Here is an 8610-nt window from a genome sequence, read left to right on the forward strand (position 1 = left end):
TGTGTATGTGTGTGTGTGTATGTTTGTGTATGTGTGTGTGTGTATGTTTGTGTATGTGTGTGTGTGTATGTTTGTGTATGTATGTGTGTATGATTGTATGTATATCTATACGTATTTGTGCTTGGACGCATATTTTGAAGAGTTCATCTTTTGAAGGTTAATGTAAAAAAAAAAAAAAAAACTTTGCCGAGTCGCACCGCATGTGTTGGAGAAAATTATACGTGGCACATTTAAACAAAAAAAATAAAAAATTAAAAAATTAAAAAATAAAAAAAATATAAAATAAAAAATAAAAAAAATAAAAAATAAAAAAAATATAAAATAAAAAAATTAAAAAATAAAAAATAAAAAATAAAAAAAATATAAAATAAAAAAAATATAAAATAAAAAATATAAAAAACAATATATAACAAGTATGTACGGAATACACATATATGTGTGACACAAATAAACAAGCATAATAGGAACAGCATGCTGAATGAAAATAATACATGGCACACAATTCTTCTTCGTACATAGAGGCCATTGTTGGGATGTTCGCAGTGCACAAGGTCCTTTTCCAACTAGCACACATGTGCGATGTCCTAATACTGACCAGCTGCTGTATATGCAATTAGCCCCACCAAGTTGCTATCTACCTGGGGAATAGTGATGCTTCACCGAAAAAGCAACTTCGAGCATCAAACCTTCGCTTTTGAAGATATCACCCATTTGATGTTAATACACACAGGAAATTTGACAGAAACACCTGCAGTGGTAGAAGCAGCAACTCCCTTTCCCACCCCCTTTTATTCCTCCTTCATTTCCTCCTCGTCAATGTTATACGGCATGGGAGAAAACGGATCGTCATTTTGCACATCCGCAACATTCGCTTTCTGAACTGGGGAAAACATTTGAACATCTTGTGCATGTTGTCTTACCTGTACAGGTGACTGTAGAATATATGCTGGAGATAAAGGATGATTATTATTAATAGCAGTATTTTTGTCGTATACAGGAGAACTAATAGAATAGGCTGGAGATGTTGGAGAAAATTTTGGGGAGGTAATTGAATAAGGAGAATATTGAGGACTACTTGGGTTGTTAGGTACAGGAGATGTTGGAGAATATTGAGGCGAGGTGGGGGAATATTTTGGCGAAGTGACTGAATATACAGGGGATATCATACTATATTTTCTATTGGCATTGGTAAGATCATTCGATTGGTTATAACTGCTATAATTACCGCTACTACTGTTATTGTTTGGAGAGGTTGGGGAGTAATACGCATTATTTGCGTTATATGTAGGAGATGTTGGAGAATAAGAAGGAGAGTATACATTGTTCTGTATATGAGGTTTTGGAGAAAAAATGTCCATCATGGGGTTTATCATAGGGTTTGTCATAGGAATTGGTGAATACATAACTGGTGACTGAATATTGGTAGCCATATTAGCCTTTGGAGAAAAAACATTATAATTATTCATCATATTATTACTACTATTTGTAATATTATTTTTGGGAGAAAATAATAAATTAGTATCCATTAACTGCTGATTGTTATTATCGAAAGGAGAAAAAGGAGAATGAATAACAGATGTTGGAGACTTTGGCGATTGAATAGTTGGAGAAAATTTCCCCCCTAATTTTAAAGTATCTAAATTATTGAAATCGTTTTTCGTAGGTGAGATAATATTATCAGTATAGTTTTGTATATACTGTGGTGATAATATACTATTCATACTATTATTACTATTTGTACTGTTATCTATTGGTGCAGTTGGTGATAACAAATTCGCATTATATGTAGGGGAAAATGGTAAAGGCGAATTTAATGTATTTATAGCTATAGGTGATTGAAGACCATCTGGTGTTATACCATGATGACTATCAGGAGTTGTAAAACCTGCACTTGTTATATCTTGAATAGTTTCTAAATTTTGATTTGCATCATTTAATTTCTCATTATCAATAATTATATCAAATACACCAGTACCTATTTTACATAGTTGACCTAACATTATGTTTTCTGTTATGCCTCTTAGATTATCTACTTGTGCAAATGCAGCTGCTTCTAATAAGATTTCCACTGTTTCTTCAAAACTACATTTTACTAATGGACCCTTATCTACTCTATTAATTCCATGTCTTGTTATTGACATCAAATATCCTTTTTGTGTCATTACATCGCATAATATGGATAAGTGTCTATAATTAACATATGAACTATCAAAAGAGATTACTGTTCGTAATTCTTTTAGTAATGCTCTTCTTACTGCTTCTATACCTAACACTTCAAATATTTCTACTATATCATTTGATACAGTTTTTTTAAAATCTACAAGTGGTGCACAAAAAATGCTTTCTAAATTACAACCATCTGTGTCTAATACCCAATGAGAGCTTCTAATAAATTTTCCCTTATCTGAGTCATATGTAATCTTTGGCTCTTCTCTCATGTAAACTTTAGTTATGTTTTCTATTCCCCTTAATTTGAGTGATGACAAACACTGTTCCATTAGCTTTTTTAGAAACGTATCTTCAGTGTCTTCTTTCGACAACAGTGGATTATTTCCGCTGTTGTTGTTCATCCCTCCGTTATTGTTCATACCACTGTTATTGTTCAAACCACCGCTATTATTCATCGCGCTGCTATTGTTCCCACTTCCGTTATTACTACTGCTACTGGTGGTACTGGTACTGCTGCTACTACTGCTTCCTCCGCTACCCCCACTTCTGCCACTTTTGTTACTGCTCTTCATTTGCAGATCATTTTCCGCTGTTTTTGCACTCAGCTTGGAATATGCATCTTCTTGATTCATTGACTCTTTCATATTTTCAAGATTGTAATTATTATTCCTCTTGCTATTACTAGAATGGTGGTTTTCATCCATAGCTCTCGTCTGGTTACCTCCAAAAAGAAAATCGTCATCTTCATCATCGCTATCCCCTTTGTCCGATGTTACCACCACTGATGCGGCTGATGTGCCTGCTCCACTTCGTCCCTTTTTAATTTGTTTTCCCTCTCCCTCATTGTTCACCCCTCGATTGTTGTTACTATCAGCTGCATTATTTACATCGTTGCTATTGTTGTTTGAGATATGCATGTTATTACTACCATTGTTTGTGCTTCCTCCATTGTTGACGTTTCTGTGTGAACGGCTGCTATTTTGACTGAAGGCATCCTCTTCCTTTATTTGATTTAAAGCGTTATTGTTATTAATAGCTGTATCAGCAGGAGTAGCCTTCTTCGTTTTAAACGAATTAGCAATATTGTTATAGTCTTCTTCTTCTTCTTCCTCCTCTTCATATCCATTTGCATTTTCTCCATCGTCGGTCAAAAAATTGTACTCCCCATTTAAGTATTTAACTCTAATTCTTAAAATTAGATCCTCAGAATTATCATCTGTGTAAATAATATCTAATTCATCACTTGAGAAGACTGAATAGATGATATAAACAATTTCTTTCATAGTTAATTTTTTTTCATTAACATGTATATTCGTTAACTGTATTCTTAGTACCCACTCTCCTAAAGAATATTGTGTATCATCTTCATCTGGGAATTCATAAAATTCATTAACCCATATTTTATCCTCTTCTAGTATAGTACTAGTTGTATTAGGATCATAAATTATTTGTGCATGCGATGTTAACTGTTTCAATGTTGTATACTCTAATTTCGTTAATATGTCTTTTGCTTTTTGCTGATCGTTAGAAACTATATCATCTAAATATATAGTAGTTGAAGGTGTTTTCACATTTTTCACTATATTTATTAATTCCTTTAATCTTGGAACACCTAGAGTAACGTTTTTTGATCCTACTCCTGCAAAATGAAATGTATTTAAGGTCATCTGAGTAGCTGGTTCACCGATAGACTGAGCTGCTAATGCTCCTACACACTCCCCAGGATGACATAAGGACTTATAAAATATCCTTTCAATTTCTTGTAATAACCAATCTATTCCTTTTAAACTTATATTATGTGTTTGTGTCAATAGCTTTGAATTCAAGTATGTTCTTAAATGCGCTTTCAACAACAATGTAGCATTGTTCTGGGCCTCTACTGACAACGTATCATTGCTGTTTATTTGTTTTATTATAACTAATTTTTCTAGAAAATTATTTACCTTGTGTACTACTTGTACCGGGTCCACCATCATTCCATTACTACTGCTGTCTTCTTCATAATGCCCTCTCAACATGCTTCCGAACGGCTTCACATTTCCCTGCGTGCGTCCACCTCCAGGGAAGTAGTACTCATTGTTTCCATGATCACTTCCATTGTTATCATCACTGCTGCTATCTTCAATGCCGCTTCCTTCACTGCTACTTCCTTCACTCCCATCTCCGCTACCGTCGCGTCCAGAACCCGCTCCCTCCTCTTCACCGAATGGGCGGAATGTCTTATAGGCACTCTGACTCTTCATTACATTGGCTAGATCGTGGCTCTCATACTCTTTTTTTATTTCCGACATTAATTCGTCGTTGTTTATGGTGCCATCTGGGAAGTCACCACTGCCAAAGCTACCACCAATGCTTCCACTGATACCATCATCCATACCAACATCATTAACACCGTAATTGTCGCACATCTTGGTGTTCTTTTCTTTTTCTTTTTCTTTTTCTTTTTTTTTTTTTTTTTTCCTTCTCTTTCTCCTTCTCCTTTTCTCCTTTTTTTCCCTCTCGTCCAGACTCATTTTTGACCTAATTTTTTGGTCATCCCCATTTTTCACCTTGCTACTAATCAGGGGGATAAATGGAAATTGGGACTTGGCATATTCTATTAGCCTGTTCATATTAATGGGCAAATGTTGTCTTATATCCCCATCTGGAAAAATCTCTTTACACAGATAATTTTTGCATTTATATAACTCTTCAAATTCTTGGTTCAATATATTCTGTTTGTTATAGTCTATATATGAGGATGATGTTTTCCCATCATCTCCTCCTTTACCTAAGAAGAAATCTTTTCCATATGGTTCTTCATCAAAATTGTATTTATACAATTTCTTAATTTCTTTATTATCTAATTTCATTAAATCAATAATTTGATCTTCTATATATTCTCCTGCCATTCCATCTTCTCCATATAAAAATTGAATAATATCACCATATGAGTTTCTGACAGTTCGATCATATTGTACCATAACATCCTCCATAGCTTTAATTAACCTCCTTTGTATATAACCAGTTTCGGATGTTTTACATGCAGTGTCTATAATACCTTCTCTACCACCCATAGCATGGAAGAAAACTTCCTGTGGTGTTAAACCACTTAAATATGAATTTGATACAAATCCTCTACTTTCTGGACCGTAATCAAATTTAATAAAATGTGGTAATGATCTATGATTAAAACCAAAAGGAATTCTTTTCCCTTCAACATTTTGTTGACCAACACATGATATAATTTGTGATATGTTTATTATAGACCCTTTTGAACCACTAGTAACCATACTAAATATATTATTTCGTTCATCTAAGCTTTCGGATGCTACTTTTCCTGCCATTTCTCTAGCACAATTTAGTTCATTATTAACTCTAGTTTCAAAGGATTCATATAAAGACTTTCCAGGTTGACATTCTAATTCTCCTCTCTGTGCTTTTTTTACTATTTTGGACACTTCCTTTTTTGATTTATTTAATATATCTTTTACTTTATCTAATATTTTATTACTAGCTATAATATCAGAACAACTGACAGTAAAACCTACATACTCAAGCCAATTGTTCATTACTTTTTGTAAAGCCGAAATGAAATCTTTCGTTTTATCTGGACCCATTTCATGCCACAATATATGAATTAACGACCCACTGGATGAACCAACAGTCCTTTTACATATGATACCACTTAACAACTCATTGTTTTTTATAATTACCTTCCCATCACTAACTGAACAATAGGGATTATCATCTTTACACGACGTAGATGAGTCTCTTATTAGGTTTATCTTTATCCCATTGTATTTCCTTGACATGGCGTTGTTATGATTACTATTGCTACTATTGTTAAACTTGTCGTTACTTATGGTTCCTTGGTTTTTTACGCTATTCATGAATAACATGTTTCCCCCCTGGTTCATACCATCAACCATTATGCCTGGACTACTTGGATGGTTGACCCCTAACCTGGACAGATGATGAGTTCTATGTGTTGTCTCTTCATCAAAATGCGCATTTCTATCCCCCCCTTGGCTCTTCAAGGGATCATCGCTGTTACCGCTGATATTACCACCATCATTATCATGTTTGTCCAAATCGTCAAAATGTAACAGCATGGAAAATATTTGCTTCCCAGTCCAAAGGGGTTTAGGCTTTATTATGGCGGGAGTAGGGATTACATGGTTCCAATATGGGATCCAAATTAACAAAGACATAATTTCTTCTTTTGATAGAAAATTATCTCTTCTAGTAAACTTACGAATGGCTAATAAAGAATCTTGTACAATACCCATAACAGGTTTATTACCCTGAGGTGAAACTATTTGTTTTTGTACAATCATCAGATGCTTAATTTCTGATCGAGTTTCATGTGACTGTGCTAGATGCAAATTCATTTCATCTCCATCAAAATCAGCATTATAGGGAGAAGTTACTGCTAAATTTAATCTAAATGTAGAATAAGGCAATATCTTTACCTTATGTCCCATTATACTCATTTTATGTAAAGATGGTTGCCTATTAAATAATATATAATCTTCATCTGTCATATGTCTTTCTACTTTATATCCATACTCTAATTCCCTTTCTGAGTTTTTTCTTACATGCCTTAAATCATATTTAGTTCCATTATCTCTTATAATATATCTTGCACCTGGCCATTCGTAGGGACCTCTTTCAACTAATTTTTTTAAATCATCATAATTTAATGGAGTTACTGTTTCACAAAATGTTAATGTCATTGCTACTGACTTAGGTACACCTATATAATCAATATTCAAATTGGGATCTCCTGTAATTACTGTTCTTGCTGAAAAGTCCACTCTTTTACCCATTATATTTCCTCTTAATCTACCTTCCTTTCCTTTTAATCTTGTCTTTATTGCTTTAATTGGTTTCTTCGATCTAGTAGTAGCAATTGGCATTCCTGGAATATCATTGTCAAATAAAGTCGTAATATGAAATTGTAATAGTGAACACAAATCTTGCAGTACATGTGATTTAGCACCTCTATCTGTTTGTTTCTTTAACTGTATATTCGTTTTTACAATATCTAAAAGTTTTAATGTTAAATCATCTTCACTTCTTTGATTTCCATACTGAACATATGGTCTTGCACAAGGTGGAGGTATAGGTATATATGTTAAAATTAACGATGAAGGAATACATCTATCTGAGTTAAATCCCAAAATACCCATTTCTTCTTTTCTTATTCTTTTTAATATTTCTAATGCTTCTTCTGCACTTAATTTGCGTTTACTTTCATCAATATCCTCTTCACTACTATGCAAAAATTGAATATACAAATTTGGACCTTCTCTAGTATATTTCGGTTGCACACAACCACAATCTACGTCCTCTTTACTTACCATTTCAAATATATTACTATAACAATTTGGATTTAAAAGCATTTGCTGATTTACATTTAAATTACTTAAATCATTGTTATAAAAATTATTAATAGAGTTATCATTAATATGTAATAAATCTTCTTGTGCAGACGAATGATCACACACTTTTATTCCTTGACATAATTCTGATAATTTTTTTAATCTTAAACTATTAACTTTTATTTTCTCAATATATTTTACCTTTGAATTATTCATATTACATAACAACCTACCACAATGGTAACACACACACCTTAATATACTTAACACTACATTCATAAACCCATAATGATACATCGGTTTTGCTAATTCTATATAACCAAAATGACCAGGGCAATATTTAACGTTCATGTTACATGTACCACATAATGTTTTGTAATCGATTGTTCCCATCCTTATATCGTTTAAACCCCCCTCCCTCGGAAACCCATCTTTATATATATCTACATTTACTATTTCACACACACTTATTTTTTTTATTATTTCCGGGTCTAGCACCCCCAACTCAAGCCTTTTCACTCTCTTCAGTTCACATGCCGAGTATGGGATATTTAGGTCAACTGTCATTTTTCTGTACTTTGGTATATGTCTTTATGGTTTTGTATATTTAGCTATGTTTCGCTATTTTACAATTTTTTTTTTTTTTTTTTTTTTTTTTTTTTAAACTTTATGCATTTTCCTTTTCTGTTTCTCACAAGAATAAAGTGAAAAATTAACTAACGTTTGTAAATATATATATGCTCAACTTTTTAAAGTAAAATCTTTCCCCACATAACAACACTATTTTGGCTGGTTCTTTTGGAAATATTTGAACTCAGGAAATTCTTTTCATAGAAATTTGCTCGTGCTCTTACTTCCTCATTAACATTAATTGGGCGGGTATATATATGTGATCTCGTAAAAATGCATAAGTACATACATACATACATATACATATATATGTACATTTCTTTATTTACTCCTCACTTGTTTAATTTTTTTTTATAACCAGTACACTCTTTTTTTTACATGAACTGTTCATAATTGTTTTTCTGGAGTCATATTTTCAAGCCCGTTTACAATCCTTTTGACGAAC

At 32.9% G+C, this 8610-nt stretch overlaps 1 protein-coding gene across 1 annotated transcript; it reads right to left on the minus strand.

Annotated features, from left to right (window-relative positions):
* Nucleotides 1-788: 788 nt before the first annotated feature.
* RPB1 (DNA-directed RNA polymerase II subunit RPB1, putative) lies at nucleotides 789-8102 on the minus strand (the record flags this gene model as incomplete). Its single annotated transcript, XM_029004547.1, has 1 exon — nucleotides 789-8102. One exon carries the CDS (start codon nucleotides 8100-8102, stop codon nucleotides 789-791), a length of 7314 nt encoding a protein of 2437 aa, XP_028861225.1.
* Nucleotides 8103-8610: the final 508 nt, after the last annotated feature.

The sequence above is a fragment of the Plasmodium malariae genome (genome assembly GCF_900090045.1).
Source record: "Plasmodium malariae genome assembly, chromosome: 8".
NCBI classification, from domain to species: domain Eukaryota; phylum Apicomplexa; class Aconoidasida; order Haemosporida; family Plasmodiidae; genus Plasmodium; species Plasmodium malariae.